Raw genomic sequence first — 22,132 nt, forward strand, 5'->3', positions numbered from 1 at the left:
AAATACTCACCTGTAGTCCAGGAGGTCCCTGAGCACCATTGTTTCCTTCAGGACCTGGAGCACCCTAAAATGTTCAGCAGAAAGGCTCAGAGTTAGTTGCCTGTGAGTCAGACAATTTAAGATACCCCAAAGCCTCCCTCATGTATTACTTCCTCACAACAAACCTTGTTATTTCCGCATGAATTAAACACATTGTGGCCAAGGCCCAAATACTACCTACTAACTTGTGATACGGCTGGCTCATAGGAAGTCCATGGATGAAGGGCAATTTATGAAAGTCAGAGAATGCTACTAGCATATTCATAGCCTTTTAATCACAAAATGAATTAAATAAAAACCAAATGCATCCATAAATATTTTTGACTTAATACACATTCTGATTCGTCATAGCCCACTGCCTTATAAGTGTGGTTAAAGAGAAAAGACATTTTGTGATGGTAAAAGGAAGCTTGGGGATGCCATCTTAGAAAGAAAGTGATGGAATGATATCAGGTGGCCTCAAAAGATGTGTATCCTACGTGAACACTATGTGGATAGAGCCGCATAGAAGTTAGTACCTACCCGAGGACCGGCAAGACCCGCATGACCTTTTTCACCATTTTTGCCAGGATCACCCTATAATGAACATTAAAAAAAAATACATTTAATGTCAAATTAACCATGACAATTTTGAAATGTGAATTTCTTGGCTTTTTTCTTTTTTTTAGATTCCTAGTCCTTGAATTCTGTTATTTAAGGCATGATCCATCATCATGCAGCTCCAGATACAATAAAGTACACTTATGTCTGCAGGAGCATATGACTCAAGATGTGGATTTTCAGCAGGAGCACAATGATACACTGGAGGTCAACTTTTGTTGTGGTAAGTGGCTTGCAGTTTTCTTGTGTTGAAAGGAACCCCCTTGAGGTAGAGTGGACTGAGGCAGGAGAGAAATAATAAGAGTTTTGGTGAAATGTGGCAAAAAAGTGCCAAGGGAGAAGAGGTCGTGGTGATTCTTACAGTGGGGCCTTTGGGTCCTGGGAATCCGATGTTGCCAGGCTCTCCTCTTGCTCCAGCCGGGCCAATTGCTCCAGGCCTGCCATCAATACCAGGGAGGCCCTGAAACCAGAGTTTATTTAAAGTTTACTCAGCATCAAAAGGGCCTCACAACCTCAAGCTTGTGATGTTGCCACAGGATGAAACAGAATCATTTTCTGATTGTATAGAGCTTCCTGTATAAAGTGTCAATAAATTATGAATCCACTTTCCTTTTCTAAATAGGATGTCGGTACATGCACATCCAAGTCAATCTCATATGTACACAATTCCCTCTTTCTCCTCTCTTTTCATACCCTTGTCACCCTCTTCAATATTCCCTGCCATGTTTTTCTTTTTCCTTCTCTCCTTTTGCTCCTGTGTTCATTTGGACTCTGTAATTACAATCTATTACTTTTCATTCTCAGATATGTATGTGGCTAATATTTATTTTCAATGTGTTCACATATAAATAAGCTACAGGAATCACTTGATAAGGGTGCAATAAGTGTCCTTGAAAATATAAGCAATACTTACCATCGGACCTTCTTTACCAGCTGGGCCAACATTTCCAGGGGAACCAGGAAAACCCTATAAAATAAATGAGGATGCTTTCCTATTGGCACTTTAACACATATACTCAAGGCTCCAATTAATTGAAATCTCACAAAAGCACTTTCCCCCCACTTTTTGTTTGTTGACTAGGGCAAAACATTAGGGGTATTAGCCACTAGCTGGGAGGTATGAAAGAGCTCTGAAAACTTTCTTCTTTCTATTTTTAATGCCTTTCCTTTTACTGAATTTTAGTGCAACTGATCCATTTAAAGATATCTCAAGAAACTGTTGAGCAACATACTCTATGTGCAAAACGTATATGTTTTTTACCTTAGAATAGAAAAACAAATACTTTTGGTAAGTAATTTTCAAAGTGGATTTTTTAAATTGCTATATTTGGTGTCTTTATTACTTGTTTATGGTACAATGACAGTTGATACTCATCCGTAAGAGATAACGGAGGCAAAAAATTACTCTATTGCTATGGATTAGAGTGTCTACAGATCTAAAGGTCATTTCTCCATAGCTAGTGTGATGCTGAATACATTACAGCACTTTGTGATCGCTGGAAAAATGATTCACTTATGAATCTAATAAACTGATAATGTATAGTCCTAATATATTTCATGAACACCTTATATAAAACTCACAAATTGAGATAAAAGATTCATGCTGATAGGAGAACCAACCCAATTTGGATATATTAAAATAAATCTATTCTTCCAAAAACCTCACAGCCATTGTATCAAGTAATAAATAGGAAATGTATGAACTAACTAAATTCATCAAAATATCTACTGGGCTTTGATAAAGTTAAATTAAAAAGGGAACCATCAGCAAGTCTACTAACAAATTAACTTTTGATTTTTTTTATTGTTGTCTTCAAATATTAATCATCCCTTTAGAAAAGGAAACAGTGCTAGGTGTGACTTGCTCAAAATCAATCTGAAACTTACTCGGGGTCCCATGAGGCCAGGCTCTCCAGGGCGACCAGAATCTCCACTGGGACCTCGCATACCAGCAGGGCCAGTTCCACCACGACTACCAGGAGGGCCCTATTAAAAAGAAAAGGGAGGGGAGGTTGTTAACTCCAGTGACATACCCACGGCCAGAAGCATCAAGTTCCTTCCCAGGATGTGAGTAGTAGACAACTTACCATGACACCAGCTCTGCCATCAGCTCCAGGAAGACCACGAGAACCAGGATTTCCCTGTAACAAAGTACATGAAATAGAAAAGAATTGGAGAGAATCCTTATATCAGGTAGGGCAGAATTTATTGAAACATGGCATGCATGCAAGAAATCTTGATGACCTTAAGGGGGAGATACAATTACAAACCAAGCCAAAAAACTTCATCCAAACCCCAAAGGACTGTGTGGAGAAAACATTCTGCAAAAGTAGGTCAACATTGTTTCCAGACCAATTTTATAACATATCAAATTGAGAGTCAGTGATTTAATAAAGCAGATGGAAAGCAGATGTTTCCTTCATCTAGAAAATGCACTCAGTAATTCTGACCAACTCCCAGTGAATGGGTGCCTCTGGTGTGTCTGGGTGTCAAGAGCATTTGGAACCTACCCTCAGCCCAGGAGGTCCTGGGGGGCCAGCGGATCCAATTTCACCAGTGGTGCCTCTCTTTCCTTCTTCGCCACTGGGACCAGGAGGACCCGTGGGCCCAGCAGCACCCTATTTAATGAAAAAACAAAAGAAGGGGACACCAGGAAAAGTAAAATTTGTGTTCATATCTAGCTAGAAAAAAAAAGTAATAACTTAAGAAAAGTGAAAGTATTACTTTTTGGATTGAAAAAGTAGTAACTCCATAATATTGTGATTATAGAACTACTTACGGGCTCGCCCTTGTTGCCACTCTCTCCTTTGGAACCAGCTGGACCAGGCTCACCCTAGGGTTCAATACAAAACAGTGGTCAAATGACAAACATTTGTCACAACTCTCTGGAAGACAAACATCAGGGGCTATTTACGAATCAAAGTAAAGAGAGCTTTAGTTCTCTAAGAAATATGCTTGGTTCATATTTAAACGACCTACAGGGGAATGGTCTTGGTTGAAAGGACAAGACTGATATAATAGAAGTGTGCCTCACTGACCTTTGGGTAATGTTCTAGGATAGCAGGAGGGGTGTGTCTGTGTGTGTGTGTGTGAGGGAGAGAGTATACATACGTGTGCATGAACTTACAGAAGAAATACACACTGAAAACGCTAAGGAAGAAATAAGGATGATAAGACGACAAAACAAAGTCTAGATGGGGATGAAATGATGGTAGAGCTGGTATTTCAGAATGATGAAAGCATCAGCCATGACCACTTACAACAAGTCCTCTGGCACCAGTAGCACCAGCAGCACCAACAGGGCCAGGAATACCCCGGGGTCCAGGGAGGCCAGGAGCCCCAGCAACACCGGGAAGGCCCTGAGAAAGAAACGCAGCATGGTCCCTCATGAGACAACTGGCAGGAGAGACAGCATCCATTAAAATACCTTTAAAACCACAGCAGCACGTTTTAGCCATATACTCACAGCAGCACCCTTAGCACCAGGAAGGCCATTGGCTCCAGGGTTGCCCTGTGACGAAAAGGAAGGGAGAAAGATACGGTTCATAGGAGTATTTCTGTTCTTCTTTGACCCCACCTTCATTCTTTTTGTTTTCTTCCTTCTACTCAATGAAGTTAATGACAGTGGCTACTTACAGGAGGTCCAACAGGGCCAGAAACACCTGCAAGACCCACTTCACCACGGGAACCCGCGGGACCAGGAGGACCAGGGTTACCGACAGGTCCAAGTTCACCCTAAAAACAGGAATGACATTGAGGCATTAGTCAGCAAATAATGAAATAGCATATCTCTGTTTTTAGGTCACCAAGTTTTATGAAATTTCTTCAGAACTGCAATAATTTCCCTTATCTGATCTGGTCCCACAGATTGGGGTTTGTGTTCCTATCTTCCTGGCCTGGTTCTGCCATCTTGGCTACCATTGCTATCTTCACCTACCTCTGTCTCTCTTGGTAGAGACTCTGGTTCTCAGCCAGTCAGTCCCAACTAGTTTGGGAGTATCCCAGAGGAACCCCAGGGCATCAGTTTCCATGTTGCTATCTCTATCTATGCTCATGGTGCTCGGGTACAGAGAGATCATCTATTTCAAGTTTAGAGTGAGAAAACTGGTCATTCTGTATCTGAATTTTGAAGGAGGGACTAATTAAGCTACCTGTTCTGTAATTATCTATATGCAAACACAGTCCCTATCTTTCACATCACAATAAAATGTTTATCAAGGTAATGACAATGGTCACCAGCATTTTTACCTTGGGGCCAGGAGCACCTGGGAAGCCTGGAGGGCCAGCAGAGCCAAGAGGACCCTGAAATCAAAGGGGAAGGTGGTAAGAAGTTTCCTCTCAGTAAATTAACAAAACAACAACAGAAGATTGAAGTGGCTTAGAGTGGCTTGATCTTACTTAATGTTGGCAAAGAGAAAACTGACAGCTAATCTGTTGTCATTGGTATGTTATCGAAGGGAAGACATTCCAGGTATCCCAGGTGAGGTAGATTTTACTTTATATATCAATTACAAACCTCAGGGATAGTAGTTCTTATAAATAGAACCTTTAAATGACCTCTTAGAACATTTGGTAAGGTGTCTAAAGTGGTGTTATTTCATAGGGAATTAATAAAGAAGGTAGCTCCCATCCCACACTCTCAGTCCCTTGCAAATTCCTCAGTGTCACCACTTACAGCAGGACCCACAGGACCCACACTTCCATCACTTCCACGGGCACCCTATGAAGAAAATAAAGAAAAAAGTCAAGTGGAAAGTTAAATGGCACCTATTAGAAGATTTTAAAAAAGAATAAATGAACAAACGTGGAAGCACTCACAGCTGGGCCAGGGGCACCGACACGTCCTCTCTCACCAGGAAGCCCACGAGCTCCCTAGAAGCAGAAATATTTCCATTGAAATCCAGAATGCTAATTTAAGAAAAAGTTCCAGGCATCATTTCCTTTTTCCAATTTCCAACATGCGCAAGAATCCACTAGAAATAAATAGGTCTTGTTCTAATTCCAGCTAAAAGGTAATGGATTTCAATTAACTATGCAGAAGGCTAATAGAAAAATATCAAAGAATACAATGCCAAGGGAAATGGTAATTAGCAAAAACATTAAAGAAGTTCCAGCTTGCAAAGAGTGTACACATTTTTGATTGACAATAAAGTAATCAATACTTACCATTTGACCTGGAATTCCATTTTCACCAGGGGCACCAGGTTCACCCTACATGGAAAAGAAGGATTGAGTTTTTGTTCATTATATATATCAATTATTTTCTTCTGATTTGGTAATTTTTACAGTATTACTTCAATTTCAACCATTCATATATTTTGTAACATTTCTTACATAGATTGTTTCTCAATTATGCCAATCACATACATTTAAAAAATTTATAAAATATGGGTTTTTATTTAGATAATACCAAATATCACAGAATCAGGGAGATGTGGTCGAGTGTTATTTACCCTTTCCCCAATTTTCCCCTTAGATTTTGGATATCATTTAGACTAGGCTTATATATTAGCAATGATAACATAAAAAGAGATGATAGGATAAATTGCTTTCAACATAACCATATTTACCCTCTTTAAAGTTATTTTGAACACTCAATATTTTTATTTTTATAAAATATGCATGAAAAATTAAAGCTTCATAATATTTTATAAAACTGTCTTATTTACTTCCCATCTACATTCTTTTTTTTTTTTTTTCCAATCTACATTCTTATCTTGAGTAAAAACCATGTTGGTGGGGGTAGTGGTGGTAGTGATGCTGGTGCTGGTGGTAATTTAATACAATGGCACATGAAAAGGAACTTTCCTTCAAGATAATCTAATTTAGATATAGAAGAAACCTGGTTTTCGAGACCATTTAAGGACCCTTCATTTCTAGGATTCTATCTGAAGTGTATTCTTTGTGCGTAAGCACTAGAGTGGGAGTCAGGAATTCTAGCCTGTGCCCTTCTAACTTCTAGATGTGTGACTTTGGGCAAGTCACTCACTCTCTCTAAGCCTCAGTTTCCCTCATCTGCAAAATGAGAGGGTCTCCAAAGCTCCTTGCAGCCCTAACATTTTATGATGCTGTGATCAGTAGTCTGAGCTCTTATATTAGGCTCCAGGGAGAATGAGTTTGACCTTATCCATTGGTGTGGCAGCTGGAAAGTTAGAACGGATTCTCCATATTCATGTTCATTTCTGGTCCCACTAGTATTCCTTACTCATTAATTTGTGATTACGTTGGTATTCACTTTAATATCACATTATCTCCTTAATAGGAGAGAGAACATTTTATAGTTGAAAACGCTGTCAGAGAAGAGCCCAGCCAAGAGATAACACACTTCTGAGACTTTAATTACCTAATTAAAATTTTTTTGAGTGTGCACAGATAAATCACAGGAAAGAGGTTGAAAAGTATATTGTGACATGAATGTACCCATCTAATTAGTGCATGGCAAAGGAGAATTTACTATTTAAAATAACATAGTGTTCTAATATCTGATTATATGTTTATTTACTTTTATTTTGGCTGCAGAGATCGACTAAAATTATAGGAGGAAAGGAAACGGAGGAAGAAACTATTGACATTTTTTTAATCTCAATTGCTTAATAGATATTGAATTAAATAAATATTATTAATAATTGGCCTTTTGTTACAGAATCCCATAGTCCTCACCACTGAGAGATTTAAAGTATTGAAGAGGAAATAAGATATGCTTCAGAATATGATTAGCCTTCAGTAAAAATATACTTTCTGATGGCGATGGGAAATTACAATCAATTGTCTTAAAAACAGTGCTTCTGATTTAGTATTTACCTTCACACCTGGAGTACCAGGCTGTCCCTTCAATCCGTCCAGACCGTTGTGACCCTGAAAGGCAAATCCTTATTATTAAAATGCTATTCCATTAGTGTTTGGTTAACTCAAACATCTTGTATCTTTGCAGTTAATATCTCCTGCATGAATCTTGTGAGTGCTTCCGTAGAATGGAGTCCCATTGCCCCAGCTCCCAACAAACTCCCTCTGTTGCCCTAGGTAAGTCACTAAACCTCCCTACACTTGAAAGGGAAGGATAAAGAACTAGATGCTCTCTCATGTACTTTCCATCATTAATAATTTTATGATCTTCAGAGGGTTTTAAACACCTCATAAGTTATACCCATTTTACACCATTTTCCCTGTAGGGATCCTCCTTTCTTGGAAGCTATGAACAGACTAAAAAAAAAAAAAAAAAACAAAACTACACCCCACTTTACTTTCCGGCCACCTTACCCTTTAACTCTGTCTCCACTCCGGCAAATTCCAGGAATTTGGAAGCCAATATGTGTCAACCAGGAGTTTAAATATAGTTGAGGTTTTTACTAAAAGTAATCAACATTTTCTCTTCTGTGGGTCAAGAATGTGCTCACCCTAATGCCCTTGAAGCCAGGGAGTCCAGGAGTTCCAGGGAAACCACGAGCACCCTTAAAAAGAAACACAGAAGACGACGAATGACGTTTTTGTCCTACGTAAAAAGACGATGGTTTCTCCCCCTCCCAAGTGTTTCTTCTCATCGAAGTCCGAGCTCGGAATCAAAGACTAGTATATGTGTAAGCACAGAGCAGCAAACGAGTTGCTCTAATTTGAGTGACTAATACTATGGTACTGGTAGAACACACAATCTAGTTGTTTAAAGGATGCTCACCATCATTAATATTACATTATTTGCATTAATAAAACCTGTATGCATTCTTAACTAGGCTCCTTTATTTGTCAGATGCCTTCAGTGAGTGTTATAAGTATGACATCTATGTTGCCGCTTAGTCTGATTCTAGTTTTAGCAACTATCTTATATATGAGATACCTCTGATGTTTGGACTATATATACTGTTGTAAAAAAATCTCACCTGTGGCCCAACAACTCCTCTCTCACCAGGTCGTCCAGGTTTTCCAGGGTGACCCTAAAACATGAAAGCATCATAGGGTAAACCCTCTCTTGGTAAACTATCAGATGAACGTCGGGGCATCTTGGTTTTTACAACAGGGAAAAAAGGCATCATATAAAAATGTGGATCCAAATATATATTTAATTAACAATTATATTTCCTTAAATACAAGACAATTAATCATTATTTCATTAAAATGTTATTATCCATATGGGGGAAATTATGTCAGGCATATTCAGCTTTTGGCAGAATACTTAATTTGAATCTAGAAATTCTGTTGAGGCAGGAGTATTTAAATGGCATTTGGAAATGCTTAAGAGTAAATACTTACATCCTCACCAGCCTTGCCAGGAGGGCCAGGTGGACCACGAGAACCTGCAGGACCCTAGGAAAATGGGAGACCCATTGTTTTGTTAATGCTATGTTAAGAAACTTCTTGAAAAAAATATTTATCACAAAGGGGGAAAAGTACTCACAGTTTGACCAGGCTCACCAGGCTCACCAGGAAGTCCTTGGAAACCTTGAGGGCCCTAAGAAAAAACAGTATGTCACATTCCAAGCCTTTATTTAATTCTCTGTCTTTTTACATAGGAGAGATTACAAGCTTTCGGTACTTACAGGGGCTCCAGATGCACCAGGAGGGCCTCTAGGTCCCATCAAACCCTGTAAAGAGGACAGATATAGTTAGCACTGACAAGTCGTCATGGCCTAGGGTTGGGTTAGACAGGACTAGCTTAGTAGTGCCATAGACGTTTTGTGATGGACAAATGAACAGAATTGTCCTGGTCTCATTTCACAGTTTTTGTTCCTCCCAAGGAAGCATTTAAGGACCCAAGTTTCCTCCACTGTGTCTCTGCCTTTGCTTTCACCTTTGCCCCTCCTAATCCAAATCAGAACTCAGTTAGATGAGGTGGCCACAGGTTCCTTAAAGTTGTGCACAATTGGGCATATTGAGATTGCTCTAATGCAATGAAGTGACTCAGTCTTTGCACAGTACAGAATATACAACTGCCGTTCATGCAGCTGACGAAGCATTTCCATTTGGATTTCCTTATCGTATGTCATCTCCTCATATCATACTCAGCTAAGAAACTGATATTTTTATTGCCACAAGGGGCATAAATTGAAAAGGATCAAAAGTCTTTCTTAATGATTAGAGGGAGGTTTGTTATAACCTTATAGCTCCTTTAAGGGCTATTGGTGACTGATGAAAATGTCAAACAAAAGTGGATATAGTAAGGGGTGAAGGAAAAATAAAATATTATTGAAACATCCTACTGGAAGAATCTATTATATGCTACTATTATTGAAAATATGGCCCAAATGACAGCAGATTGTTTTTGCCTTTGTTCTTCATTCTGTAGCACACAGAGTAAAACAGAGTGTTACTAGTTTGGGAGCTAAATACACATTGTGACTCCCCTTTGCAAGGCCTGTGCAAACTCTTCTGTAGGGGCCGTTCCTCTAATGCTGAATATATTGCACAGAAAAGTCTCAGGTAGTTTGTTCATGACACATCAAGCATGGGGACTCTGCAGTCAAGTCTGCCCCACTGTATTAATGCCTAGAGTGAAATAATATGGATTTTATTAAAAAGCTCATCATCTTAATTATGAGTTATTTATTTGGTTTTAGAAATTGCTTCAGAGTTAAAAGAAACTCACTTTTCAATCAAAATAATATTTTTAGGTGTACATTAAAAATAATTTTCCGTGACACCATGAATTTTTAATTATATTTATTCATTTTTCCATGTATGTGCAACAATTTCATTTACATAAAAGGTAGTTTATTTTGTGGAGGCTGTGAGATGGACAATGATTATTCATTAATTCAGAGAAGAACCCTGTGGGGTTTTATAGTTATTGATTTTCCAACATGGAAATTTATTTTAATGCTTTATTGCTGCCTATCTCTCCTATTTGTGAAACATATCTGTTGATTACATATGTCTGTGAATGTGTGTGAATGTGCAAGCTTAAAGTATATTTTAAAAGTAAAACACTCTGCTTTATGCCCCCCCACAGAGATGTTCCAAAGTCAGGGGAATCTGAAATCCATATTAATTTTCCAGGCTTATGTAGGCTTTTTTTTTTTTTAATTAATGCTTTACTTTTTTATCTTTTTAGCTTCTTCTTGAGATATAGGTACTGCTTTAAAACTGACTAATGTCCAGCATTAGCTGAAATGGCTAATTTCAAATATCCAATATAAACAAAGCCAAAAGAAAATCTCTACTTCTTCATTTCAGATATGAATGTTTTAAATTACCATGCAAAATCAGGAAATTGGAAATCATCAATTAACGGCATATTACTTCTCAAGTGAGAGTTTTAATTTACAGAAAATATTGTCTTGCCCTTACAGTGTATTAGCTTATTGCGGACCATTAGCTCCAGCAGAACGTCTTTTGAAGACAGAGCACTGAATGCATTGTCCAGGTAAAATTTATATTTTAAAGACTATCTTAACTTGGGCAGATAAATACCTTTGTTTGCAAACAATTAATTAAAAATCACTAAATTATGTGTGGGTATGTACTAAACTGCAGTGTTTAATCAACTTAACATTTTTATTTCCAGCAATTTTCCCCTCTATTTTTTACATACCAGTATATATTTTGCATGCTCATATCAGTTTTTTTTTTCCCCTAACATATCTCACTAATGCCTGTTAGAAGGTTTACTTGTTAAAGATAGACCATCATCATCATAGTCATATTCTCTCCTATACTGATTTATAATTAGACTTTAAAAAAGAATTTTTTATCAAGACGGATAAAAAGAAACATTTCCTATGTTGTTAATTCCTTGAGGGAGGGTGGGAATCTGTCATATTCACTGCTATATCCCAAATGCATAATATAGTTTGGGTCTTATCGAAGACCAACTTGGTAAATACTTGTTAAATAAAGTAATGTTTTATTCAAGTACTGGATACATGAGCCATGATGTTGACTATCAGACATCTTGCCTGGCATTCTGTCATTAACCACATATATGACCTTGGGAAAGGGCTTAAACTCTCTACCTAGAAAATGAACAGGCTACACTAGAACTTGCTGATCCTTTCCAGCAAGTTCATAGAACTTAATAGTTCTGCATCTCTGTGGGTTGCTTCAAATTCTAGGCAATGTTAAAGGGCATAAAAAAATTAATCAGAGTGATTACTTTTCTGAATTAAGTTGGTTTACCTAAATTATGATTACTACGTCCAGAGATTATTTCTTGGATATAAATATCTGATCTATCCTAAGGAGGCATGTTTGTAGAAAAAATCGAACCCCCTAACCTAGGCTTAGATTTTTATAGATTTGAATACAAAGAGAGCTGCTGCTTTTATCTGATCTGAGTATTGAGTATTAAACTAGGTAGCTAAATAAATGGCAATATGAAATTTAACATAAAGTAAATTCTCTATTCAGTAATTTTTTGGCTAGATAAAAAGAGATAAGCATACCATTGGTCCAGGGCCAAGTCCGACTCCTTTTCCATCATACTGAGCAGCAAAGTTCTAGATGGGGGGGAAAAAAAAAAAAAAAAAAAAAATATATATATATATATATATATATATATATATATATGTAACTGTTGGCCATGTAGTTCATTTTCTCATTCTACGTCTAAAGATTTTTCTGTTGTTGTTTAAAAGGAAGCAGTATTTCTGACATAATTATTAGTTTAAACTTCCATACTGAGCTAAATTCCTAAAAATTCAGAAGAGGTACAAGTTTAAAATTTAGTCCACACCTAGTTTGAAATAGGGAGCTTCCCTACCTTATTTTTGAACCTTTTCCTGCCCTGTTATCCCTCTAACTCAAATCCCCACCCACTACCTGTACACTGAGGAAGACAGCTTTCTAAACTTTAAAAGTCAGTGAGGGCCCCTGATAAATTAAGCAGAAATCAAGAGAACAACTTTATATTTCTACCTGTTGCCCTGCTCCTCCATGACTACACAAAATGACTAAGAGACCTTTTTCTTGCTGTAGTTTCAAAAAGGATATAAAGAGTTTTAAAGTTTAGAGGAAAATTAAATTAAAATGCCCCTTGGAAGATTAAACTTTTAAAAAATAGTTCACAGTAATAGCTTTACTGTTACTGATCTCTCTTACAGTGGTAGACCTATTAAGAAAGGTGCTTTTTAATGCACTCAGTAGATAAGCAATCATAATAAGATCTTTGGGGGAGAAAGGTCTTATTTTACTGGTGTACAGTTGGGTATTAGAATCAGGCTTCTGATTCATAGTGCTAACCAATTAAGCAAATATGTTTTCCTTCCTGCAGTGAGGCCATTTGGCGCTCATACCATTGTTAAAGCATAAAGCTAAAAGAAGATATTAATGAAAAAGAGAAATGTACTTTTCTCAAATTAGTTTCAAGCAAATTAAACCAAAAACTGCTTTGAATGTTGGTTCAGTAGACTTCAAGCCAAGGAGAATAAAAAGAGCAGGATGTTTGTGAAATTGCTTAAGATCAGGGATTTCATTTATAATTCAATCTAATCAAACTTTTTAATAATGCAACACCTCTTATTTGTGCCCTACTGATAAAAGATATTAAATTCCCAAATTAAATAATGGTCACGAGGGCTGCAGCTACCTTCAGCGAACACAAAGACCTGTCCTGTAATTGACAAGGGCTCACAAAGAGATCGGGCAAAGCAGAATCTTGAATGAAGAAACCAAAGAAATGAAATAAAATACTATACTAATATCCAAATAGCAGACTCTCCCTTAGAACTACTAAAAATAAATTCCACAATGAATCTTCTTCCAATACAGGTGTAAGAAACTGAAGTTAGCTAAAAGTTAACGATACTTAAGACACCTTACCCCACCAAGACCAGGGGGACCAGGAGGACCAGGTGGACCAGGAGGGCCTGGGATACCATCATCACCGTCTCTGCCTGGTGGGCCTGGCGGACCCTGTTATGTAAAAAGAGAATTAAGTCAGGGTTAGACAGACTCCGCAGAAACCTAAAGGAGACCTCAGATTACATGTGGTAAGATCAGTTGGTCAGAATGTACAAGTGGTGTGGAAATTTAAAATGCCATATTTGCCACTGTTGACATGGGTCTATTTTAGAAGGAGGTTTAGTAGCTGGTGTCTGAAGAAGACACAAGACAGGATAGTTCCTCTTGGAAGAGGACTATGTCAGCCATTGGATATTAATTCATAATGGAGCTCCAGTATTCAAATGAAGATAAAAATTATAGCTAAAATTTATAGCTATAAATTCATATGGTTAACAGTGCACAGTGATATATACTGTGTATATTGATTGTCAGTTTCTGACTGATGAACTTAATTGTTTTGGTATGTTATGTGTGAAAAGCAGATTAATTGATATAATAATTAATAGTTATTTTATCACAGGGTAGAAAATCCTGCAGATTTCCTACCATTAACACTATTTATGTTGTTAAAGTAATTTACTGACATAACCCTACCTCTAATAGATTGCTTGAGTGGAATACATTTAAGTCTGCACTTCTCGATGGATACAAGGTATAGGTATTTATATATTGATGAAAGTGTCATATAATGAAACCATGTGGTTATACATGCCACATAAGCATAGCAAGGAGATCTAAGAATACGATGAATAAAATGCAAGCCTAACTTGTACATTTATTAATTTAGACAGAAACATGTTGTTGGCTGCTGTTTAACTATTATTCCCAGCCTAAATAAGAGACCTTACTTGAAAAGCAAACAAAACATGTTAAAAAGAGAAGGGCCATGTGGTGGTAGGTAGATATATTTCCATTATGTATGTGTTGGACAGGTCAACTAAAAACAAAGAAAGATAGACCATGCAAAGAATATGGCTGTCTGTAATAGTTCTACTTTCTTAAAGGATAATCTTGACCTAAAAAGAATACTGATTATATATAATAATGCTTATTCACTTTCTGTAAGGCATTATTTGCTTAAAAGGTAGGCAATTATCTGGATACATAATATCCTTATAAATTGTCAGTCTCCTGTAGTTTCTGATATGTAGTTATTAAAATATGGGCCAAAGCCCTTTAATAGTTCAAAAATTACACACCCTTTCTCCACGTGGTCCTCTATCTCCAGTTGGGCCCTACGAGGAAGGTAGAAACAGCACAATAATAAATGTCTAGGTAATTTCCAGTGAATGAGCAAAACATTCTTGATAATAATTAGTCGGTAAGGCTGATCTAACCATAATGTTATTAGATAGTAGCTATAAAAATGGCACAATACAATAGACAAAAGTATTTTGTTTTTATTATAATTACATGTAATTTTTTTAAACTGGGAGATTGGAGGCTACAGTCTCCAGCATTAGGCCAATACTATGACCACTATTTTTAGAGAGATGATTTCTGTGGATAAAATTATCATTTTGTAACATCGATAACAGCATATTTATATAGTCAAAGCCCTTTAAAATAAACTTTTGTTTATCACCTATAATTAACATAATATTCATTCCATCTCCAGAACAAAAACAAGTCTTTTCTTTTCCTTTAGTATGTAAATCACCAGTTGTATAATATAAGTATAATTAGAGATGACTCTGGAAGATAATAAAGCTTTGTTATCTTACACATCAAAGCTATTTTATTTTATGGTTTAGCTAATGCATATTCATGTGGGCAAAATCTTGACAAAGTATTTTCCTTCTGTAGTGTACCATAAATTTAGTTAAATTGTAAGTTATCTCTGATCATTTCAGGTACTATGGAGAAGTATTGGATTCTTACCTTTTTTGCAGTTGCCTAGAAAAGAATAAGTAAAGGATTATTATGAGGAAGATTATATAAATTTTAAAATGGCTCCCATTTCCATGTAGTGTACAAACATACCTACAGATTATACATATTATGCATTACTATTATCTTAATATTTCAAAGCACAATTTAAAATTTTACCAATAAATAAAATAAAATATGTATAGAAGCCAGATATATACTTATCTGTAATTATGCCTCAAATTCAATTCATGAACTAAGAATTTGTTCATAATAATCTTGCAAATGATTCCAAGGGAGTGATAAAATTCTCTAGCTTGGTGAAGTCTTCTAGTTCGTAGCAGCTGATACTAAAACCCAAACTTCCACTGGATAATTTACTCTCTTTTCTTATGGGTGTTTGTTTTAGGGTGGTCTTATTCAGTAGCCCCGCCCATTTCGGAAATTGGGGTGGGTACTTTCTAAGGCAGCCAGAAAGGTTTGACCACCATAACTCCTGATGATTATTTTGGAAATTCGGGTTGGTCAATATCAATACAGCCTCCTTTTCCTTCCCCAGAGAAGACATTACTGTGGCCAAGGCAATCAAAGTCTAAAATAACAAATTCTAAAAATAATTTTACTCACCTCTTGTAAAGCTATAGAGGAAAGGGGAAAGAAAGAAATAATTATTAGTATTATTTCATTGATCACTAGCAGTGATTAACAAATGGGTATATTAGTCTATAAAATTGACTTACCTAATTAAAAGACAAATTGTATTTTTTATTAAGAATATTCTAATGACTTAGAAATTATGCACGTCAAAATTATGGCAGGGATCAGCAGGATGATTTGTTTTCAATATTAATATGTAAATATATTTTGAATTAAATTGTTAATTATTTACTACTTTATAAATGCTGTGAAATATTAATGTGTCTAAAGGATACTTCTAATGTTTAGTAATTAAGATGCTATATTGCAGAGGTGAATCACTGAATATAAGCAAAACCAGTATATTGATGAGGAAATAATTTGTATTAGTTTAGACAATTTTTGATACTTAAAAATTTTAAAAGGGGGAAATTTAGGAAAGTACGTTACCTAAAGTTTTTTTCTAAAACATTAACGTTACAGAGTTTGTACCATTCTTAATGTCCTTTTTCAAAAGGTCTAATTTGCAAATAAGTCACCATGAAAATGGATTCATTTGGACATCTGAAATTTTGCTTTAAATAGGTTCACTTAAGTTAGGTAAGGTCATTTTACCAATGTGTATCACTTTTGTCCCTGAGGAAGAACTGCTCTGTATAAATGGAAAAACTGTGGATTAAAGATCTAGAAAAATAATGGGAAAAATACACTAAAGGAATATCCTCCCCCTTTGCCATAATTGCTATAAGTCCTTAAAGACTGAATTCCTCTCCTACGGTATAAAAATTATAGGTTAACACAGGATATAAGGCCAAGCTGGCAACCAAATGAATCACCCCTAAAAATTGCTTTAATTAGGTGGCCAAGAAGTGTGTCATTTGGAGTGGGAACAGCTGCTGTAACAGTCACAGTTCAGGAGGGTGGACCACATCCAGCACTGACATTTAAGGGCAATTTATGAGAATTACTTTTAAATTAGGAAAATGATATGTTTACTTCATTGTGTTCATCAGTAGGAAGAATAATTATGCCTGGACTTGATTAACGGAAGTTCTTATGATTTTGGAAATTTGCCTTTTAATTATTCAGACTGAGCCACTTTGAAGAATGTGTGTTTGGTAACTTTTATTCAGACTGTAGTTGGATGTTGATCAGAAGGTGAATTGCCCTTTGTACCTCCAAACTTCCCTAGGTCTAATTTCATCTTTTCTCTAGGAGACAACTCTTTCCCCCTGCCACTCTCAGATCTCATTAAAAAAAAATGAACTTGGTAATGTGAATTTGTTCAATGCAACTATTCCTTAGCATTCACAGTGTGTATACTAAAAGTGGATGAAGGGAGAAAACACACATACGCACACAAATGCATCAGTAATAATGCAGTGGTAGACACCGTGGCATGTGGGTGGAGCAAACTTTTAGAGTGTTGGGTGTGGCCAGATCCCCCTCTTACCCCATCAAGTCAGTATCTTTGGTAATTAGTCAGCCATTTTCAAGGCAAAACCGGACTGATTTTCTTCATTCTATCTTGACATGGAAATCTGGTCATAAAACCTACAGCTGGAAAGCAGCCTTGGAGTCCATCCAGTTTCTATCCTGCATTTTAGAAAAGGCTCGGTTTGACTTGCCCAAGGTCACATGATAAATTATTGGCAGAGTCATGGGAAAAACCGGGTCTCCTGAATCTCAGTGTTGATATTTCCCAACTTGCTATGTTCAGAATGCCTATCTTTGGGAACATATTAAAGAGATAACTCTGGCTCAACAAAAGGCAGGGCAGATTTTAGCTAAATAATGTTACCATTTCCATGACCAGGTAATGAAATGAGAAGCTAATTTTACTTTTCAGAATGTATCCATTTTTCTTCCCAGGATACACTGACTAGCTATGGGGATTGGCTTCAATGAGAAATGCAGATCATTCTCTGTATAAACCTGTGGAGTCTTTAAATGGGGATTCCATTAACCTTAAGCCCTGGACCCCTGTGCTCTCATTGTCCTCCCTCCAGAGGGCGCCTGATGGCCATCATCATCATCATCATCATCATCATCATCATCATCATCATCATCATCATCATCATCATCATCCGGACCAGTCTTAAAACACCCAGAAGAGAAAAGCCTTTAGGGGGTGAGTTTTTTTATTACTAAATTAAGGGCTTTCTAAACCAGGCCTCAAGTTTCACAAGGTGGGCATCAGTGCAGTTTTGGGGCCTTTTAGGCGGAGGCCTTTGCCTTCCTTCATCATGTCAGTTAATATCTCATCTTCAAGGAAAAGGATTTCTGCTCCCTTTGAGCTTCACTAACTGCAGGATCCAGATCAAGTTAACAGGTTCACTCTGAGTTGAGAGAAAAGTTCCCTGACTTTTGGCGAGAGTCGAGCCTTTTTTGTTTTCATTTCTAAAGTATTTTCCATGTTTCTCATAAATGCCAGCGTTTTTCCACATGCCAGAGAGCCTTCCCTCCAAGCTGTACCTAGAACTTTGTTAGGTTTTCCTTTTCAGACCAGGTGCCCACCCATCTAACCTCTTTCCCCGACTGCCCGAAACAAGCTGAAGGCACTTACATTGGCATGTTGCTAGGCACGAAGTTACTGCAAGCAGCAACAGAGTCCGCGTATCCACAAAGCTGAGCATGTCTACCACCTAGACATGCAGACTCCTTGTGTCGCAGAGCCCCTGGGTCACCGGCGGAGGTATCACCTGGCGGGCGCAGGCATACAGTCGTGGCGAGTACCTCCAACTTCGCCGAAACCTCCTGCCGCCTTGGTGCTAAAATAATAAAGCCCGGATCTGCCCTATTTATACGGCCAAAGTTTCTCTGGCCCGAGGGTGCTTCCAAAAGCGCTTCCACCAATGGGAGGGCTGGGGCTGGGGGCCCGGGCAGCCACAGCTGGGAGGAGACTGCGGGGGCGCAGAGGAGGGAGCGGAGGGGGGAGGGACGTGGCCACGGGGCTGGCTTCTTAAATTGGTTCCATCCTTTTTGAGGACGTGGACACTTTTGAGGCTTTCAAGGGGAAACTCTGACTCGCTGTCTGCATACCTCCGCCCTCCCCATCTCCCCCGGCCCTCCCCCGCCCTTTCCAAGTTTGGAAACACTTCTGTACACGTCGGAGAGCTCTGCTGACACCGACGTGGGCAGAGTTCGCAGATCTCCGGGCAGCCGGGCAGCTGTAGAAGGGACTGGAGCCCAGAGATCAAAGCAGGAGCTGTCCAGCTCTGCCTACCTGGTGCCCCGCGGGCCACCGGCAGGGTGGAGGGCCGGCGGGCGCGGAGGGGGCAGGGGACCAGCGAGCAGGATCCGACTGCGTGGCGCAGCCCGAGGCCGCCCTCCCTCCGCCCCCTCCACCCCGCCCCCACCCCCGCCCAGCTTTTCTCCCTCTCTGGGGTGTCTGTGCGCCCACTTTTTCAGCAGTAACGCGCTCTCTCTCTTCTGGCTCCGGGAAGGGGTGAGAGGGGGGTTCAGTCGGTGGAGGGTTTACTTGGAGTCCGAGGACGCCCACCGTTGGGAGGGTGGGGAGGGAAGCGGGCTAGGGTCAGCGTGGCATCCAGCACCAGGGAGGACGTGCTTTGCGCACACCAGACTAGACCGAGCCACGGGAGAAATCATACGACCTCCTCGCTTCCCTCTGTTGAGGCTGATTCTAAACCGAGGCTTTGGGGATCATCTGGCCCTGCGAAGTGACTGCAACTGACCAACACGGACTCCTTTCTTACTTCGCAGTCTCTTTCTGAGGTTGCGGTGGAAAAGTCCACCCCCTCCCCCTCGGGTTTCCAGTCTCCCCCTCCTCTTCTCCACAGACTCCTTGTCTGGATTTACCAGCTACAGCCTGAGCCTAGACTCAGATAAGCCCCCAGTGAGGCGCCGCCCGCCATCCCTTTTGTCCTCTCTGCCCATTCACCGACCCCACACTTACGGGAAACGCCCAAGCACCTCCCCGCTAATCTCCACACCTTGGAGAAGACGCCTAGGCCATCTAGAGGGACTTCTAATTGGAGTTTGGGATACAGGCTGTCTTCTCTGGTAACACCTCAAGCGGAGCTCCCACCAACCTGGGTGTTAGCTCTCTCCCCAACACCCACGTTAGGGAGAGAGCTCCTTCTCCCCTTGAGGACCCTTCCCACCCTCTGCTCCCCACCAGGGAGAGGAGAGGACCCTGAAGCATTGGAAATGAGAGGCCAGAACTCTTGAGAATCTAGAATACTGAGTGCAGTCAGCTTCAGTGGACGGCCCTTTCCCCAACCCTTCTGAGATGGCATTCCAGGTCCAGAGGAAAGGCCATTGGTCCGGGCTGTGCCTCTGCTTGCTCAGCACCCCCAGTGAGGCAGCCGTTCTCTCCCAGAAGTCAGCGCAAAAGGGGCATCTTTAGGTCAATTCTGTCTCCACCAAACAGAAATGAGTGGGCTGTAGTTCCTTGCTAATCTTTTTTCCTTTCTTTCCCCCATCTCTCCGCTCCTCCTTTCCCCCCCACCCCCCGCCGTACTTTAAGGAAGAATTTCTGCCTAACTCTATCAGCAGCTGCTATAAACCAAAGGGATTGAATATTCTTAAACTGGTTGCTTCCTCTAAGCTTATAAACAAACAGACAAACAACAAAGTTAATGGAAATAAAAGAGAACAACCAAAAACTATTTAAAAGAAAAAAAAAACCTCTTCTTTTAGTCTAAATAAGAGCACTGACATGGGAGATAACTTGAGAAGACTTTTTGAAATTGTAGTACATTTTTTGGAAATGTGATTATAATTTCCCTTTTAGCATAACAAAATGCTCAGCAAGGTTTTGACAATTCGAGAAATTCAAGCACACATTTATAAACTAAAGGAAACGTATCTCTGCAGAGTAAACTGGTAACTGGAAAAGCATTCCTGGAAACTGATGCAAATACCAAACGCTGCCGGGCTCCCTCCCTGCTGATGTGGCAGGGTTTGAAGCAGGCAGTCGTGAGCATTTGGTGGGAGGCCCTGGATCTAGAGGAAACAGTGAAAATGGAAAAAACTGAAGGGGAGTTTTTCTTTTTTAAGCGGGAGACAAATTTTTGTTCCAGCAGTTTTCACACATTATTTTGCCCTTCTCTTTCTCTTACTCATCACTTATTGGGGAGGATAGTTAATTAAGTGTTTGTGTTATTGGAGGAGTTCTTTAATGCTTACATTTAGGTCTCTGTTAAATATTTTGTGCCTCCAAACAAAGCGAGAAGCTTTGTGAGTGGATAGGGGTGGGGCTGGGAAGAGGGCTGACTCAAAGCTTAAACTGAGTGTCTTGGCAATGGCTGTGATGATGTATGTGAGTTTAGGGGAAGCCTAGGTGACTGGGTGGGGGGCAATTGGAGACTGAGCAGGAGGAAAGCAGAGTAAGGGAGTAAAGTGGGGTAGAGGCTGAGAGTGGAGGAGTGGAGAGAAGGAAGAAGGGAGGTAGACATCAAAGACCTCTACATTGTGCTGTTACACAGTTAACACCTGGGTTCCTATTCCTAAATCATTCTCTGCTGAAAAGAAAGATGATCACTTTAGTTCCCTATAACCCACAGATTACAAACTGGGCCACACCCTAAAGTTTGGCAAGAGGAGGGTCGAGAGTCCCACTGATTAAAAAAATGCAGGGCAGCCTGATAAGACTATGCTGTCTTATGCTTTTATTCCTTTCTTTTCTTTGATCAAGCATCAAACTGACATCTCCTTTCAAACATTTTTGAGGATCCAGTCTGTGGAAAGCACGAATACTACACTATCTTATTCTAGTTCTAGTAGAGTTGGTTTTTTGCTAAGAAGGTATTAGCTGATAATTAAGGTGGTAGCTGAGAAGGTTTGAAGGCTGACTTCTGTCTGTGATATTTGTTTGGAAGACATGGAGATTCCTGCCGTACATCACATCTTTTGGGTCATTCGGTTCTCGCTGATTATTTAAATAAGACCAGATGAATATTCACTCAAGTACTATTTAGTGTTGTACCAGGCATTGTGCTAATTGGTGGGTATATAGCATGGTTATTGCCCTCGGGGGCCATATAGTCTGTTGGAGATTAAGAGTGTGGGGAGTACTGCGATGGGGGAGCACAGGATGCTTATGTGTTTGTGGGACGATTAGATGGACACCTAATCTAGATTTAGGTGGGTGGAATCAAAGAGGGCTTCCTGGAGGATGCAAGAAGCTCAAGCCTTAAATATGAATAGGATTAGAAGAGATGAGGGAGAGATCCAGGCGCAGAGGCATTAGAAAACT

The 22,132-nt window shown here is 39.3% G+C and overlaps 1 protein-coding gene and 1 long non-coding RNA gene across 3 annotated transcripts in view; one reads left to right on the forward strand and one right to left on the reverse strand.

Moving 5' to 3' along the window:
- COL1A2 (collagen type I alpha 2 chain) overlaps positions 1–18,702 on the reverse strand; it is a 35,333-nt gene extending 16,631 nt beyond the window's left edge. The window contains exons 1-27 of the mRNA XM_082472202.1: positions 18,479–18,702; positions 15,904–15,914; positions 15,289–15,303; positions 14,607–14,642; positions 13,384–13,476; positions 12,009–12,062; positions 9,168–9,212; positions 9,026–9,079; positions 8,881–8,934; positions 8,511–8,564; positions 8,034–8,087; positions 7,441–7,494; positions 5,806–5,850; positions 5,458–5,511; positions 5,315–5,359; positions 4,888–4,941; positions 4,276–4,374; positions 4,106–4,150; positions 3,900–3,998; positions 3,419–3,472; positions 3,150–3,257; positions 2,727–2,780; positions 2,527–2,625; positions 1,553–1,606; positions 1,001–1,099; positions 562–615; positions 11–64 (exon numbers count right to left, since the gene is read on the reverse strand). Coding sequence (XP_082328328.1) covers positions 11–64; positions 562–615; positions 1,001–1,099; positions 1,553–1,606; positions 2,527–2,625; positions 2,727–2,780; positions 3,150–3,257; positions 3,419–3,472; positions 3,900–3,998; positions 4,106–4,150; positions 4,276–4,374; positions 4,888–4,941; positions 5,315–5,359; positions 5,458–5,511; positions 5,806–5,850; positions 7,441–7,494; positions 8,034–8,087; positions 8,511–8,564; positions 8,881–8,934; positions 9,026–9,079; positions 9,168–9,212; positions 12,009–12,062; positions 13,384–13,476; positions 14,607–14,642; positions 15,289–15,303; positions 15,904–15,914; positions 18,479–18,548 — 1,611 coding nt within the window. The 5' untranslated portion in view covers positions 18,549–18,702. The remainder of the gene's footprint in view (positions 1–10; positions 65–561; positions 616–1,000; positions 1,100–1,552; positions 1,607–2,526; positions 2,626–2,726; positions 2,781–3,149; positions 3,258–3,418; positions 3,473–3,899; positions 3,999–4,105; positions 4,151–4,275; positions 4,375–4,887; positions 4,942–5,314; positions 5,360–5,457; positions 5,512–5,805; positions 5,851–7,440; positions 7,495–8,033; positions 8,088–8,510; positions 8,565–8,880; positions 8,935–9,025; positions 9,080–9,167; positions 9,213–12,008; positions 12,063–13,383; positions 13,477–14,606; positions 14,643–15,288; positions 15,304–15,903; positions 15,915–18,478) is intronic.
- LOC309665579 overlaps positions 15,293–22,132 on the forward strand; it is a 227,053-nt gene continuing 220,213 nt past the window's right edge. For both annotated transcript variants that reach the window (XR_014266525.1, XR_014266526.1), the window contains exon 1: positions 15,293–18,043. This is a non-coding gene — a long non-coding RNA (uncharacterized lncRNA). The remainder of the gene's footprint in view (positions 18,044–22,132) is intronic.

This window comes from Balaenoptera physalus, assembly GCF_965194825.1.
Source record: "Balaenoptera physalus genome assembly, chromosome: 8".
NCBI classification, from domain to species: Eukaryota; Metazoa; Chordata; class Mammalia; order Artiodactyla; family Balaenopteridae; genus Balaenoptera; species Balaenoptera physalus.